This window comes from Aptenodytes forsteri, unplaced genomic scaffold (genome assembly GCF_000699145.1).
Source record: "Aptenodytes forsteri isolate BGI_AS27 unplaced genomic scaffold, ASM69914v1 Scaffold142, whole genome shotgun sequence".
Taxonomy (NCBI): domain Eukaryota; kingdom Metazoa; phylum Chordata; class Aves; order Sphenisciformes; family Spheniscidae; genus Aptenodytes; species Aptenodytes forsteri.
This window is the reverse complement of record NW_008794598.1, coordinates 4,069,017-4,070,492: the sequence shown is the minus strand read 5'-3', so window position 1 is coordinate 4,070,492 and position 1,476 is coordinate 4,069,017. Positions and strand designations below refer to the sequence as shown.

The window sequence follows — 1,476 nt, the reverse complement described above, 5'->3', positions numbered from 1 at the left end:
CCTCATTCCCATGGAAGTCGGCAGGGCCAGGGAAGGGTCTGGGGTCCCAGGGACTGGGCTGCAATAGCAAATCACCGCCGGTGAGGATGGCAGCTCGCTGGGGTGTTTCGGTTTTGCTGCGTTTCCCCCTCCCTGCCACAGCCCTCAGCTCTTTCTGCTCCTCCTGCTCCTAGGGGAGCCCCCAGTTTTGGCCACCCTGGATTTGTAGGTGAACCCTGACAGCGCCGCCTCCCCTCGCTGCACGGCTGCTCGCCCCAGCCCCTGCCCCCTTACCGGGCGCCATCCGCCCCTGCCTCTCCCGTGCTGGTGCTCCCAGGGCGGCTCATCCCAGACGTCCTGGGGGCCGTGAGCGCAGGGCGGCGGGGGGGCGGTGAGCACAGGGCGGCGGTGGTCCAGCCTGCCACGGACCGGGCTGCAGAGAGGGCACAGGGAGATGAAAGCAGGATGAGACCCTCACCTTCGCCCTTGCACCGGCTGGATGCTGAGCCAGCACAGGGAGCCAGGAGCCCGTCCGCCCTCCTCTCCCGGCCAAGGTCCCAGACGATTCCCAATTCCTCCCCATACTGCGGAGATGCTCTCCTGGCTCCTTGGCATCCCGAGCGATGGAGCAGCGGGCACCCATCCTTGCCCCGCAAAGCTCCTCCACTCCCAACCACACTGGCAGCTCCAGCTGCGTGGCAGCACGAGGGTCGCAAAACCACTTACCTCCCTGGGGAAGCTCCTCCTGCAGCCCAGCGGTGAGAACATCTCGCCAAAAGCTTGTCCTGGCCCCGGTCCCAGTGAGGAGAAGGCCCCCGGGAGGTCAGCACCCAGCTGCAAAGGGAGAGGCGAGGGTGAGCACGTCCCACAGGACGTCACTGCCGGCTCGGGGACGGCTGCCGGCCAGGTGCCACCTGCAGCGCTCCCGGCTCCGCTGAGTTGGGTCACCTCCAGAGCCACATGGCATCACTGCCAGTGAGGACCCGCAGGAGATGGGGTGAGCTGGGGGCCACACGGACCCACTCCCCGTCCCAGGAGGGGACATGGGTGCTGGCAGTGCCGGGGCTGCTCCCTCGGCACCAGGTACCCCCACACCCTGCCCAAAGCAGCTCCCCTTGCCTACCCGAGCCTCCGCTTGCTCGCAGCCACGTTTCAATCTCCCTGTGCAAACCGCACAGGTCACAGCACCCAGCGGCACCACCCTGCTATTGTCCCACGGGATCCCAGCCGAGCTGCTCTCCCTCCCTGGCGCCGGAGCAGGGACAAGCCGCCCGCCGGGTGCCCCCGGCCAGCCGGGCACTGCAGCGGGGTGCAAGCCCCACTCCAGGCTGCGTCCCGGCCCCTTGCTGCTCCCACGGGCAGCCTGACACGGGCACGGGTTGGGCTCTCTGTAGGGGCGAGGGGGCTCAAACCCTGCAGATGCAAAGGGGCATTTCCCAGGCTCCCTGGGGGACAACCTTTGTGGCTTCCCCACCGCCCGGCCCCCCCGGCTGCGTC

General features: G+C 68.4%; 1 protein-coding gene across 1 annotated transcript in view; it reads right to left on the bottom strand.

Annotated features, from left to right (window-relative positions):
• Positions 1 to 1,476, bottom strand: part of LOC103893706 (proline-rich protein 2-like) — a 16,407-nt gene that overhangs the window by 7,120 nt on the left and 7,811 nt on the right. Inside the window, exon 2 of the mRNA XM_019470325.1 lies at positions 706 to 813. Coding sequence (XP_019325870.1) covers positions 706 to 813 — 108 coding nt within the window. The remainder of the gene's footprint in view (positions 1 to 705; positions 814 to 1,476) is intronic.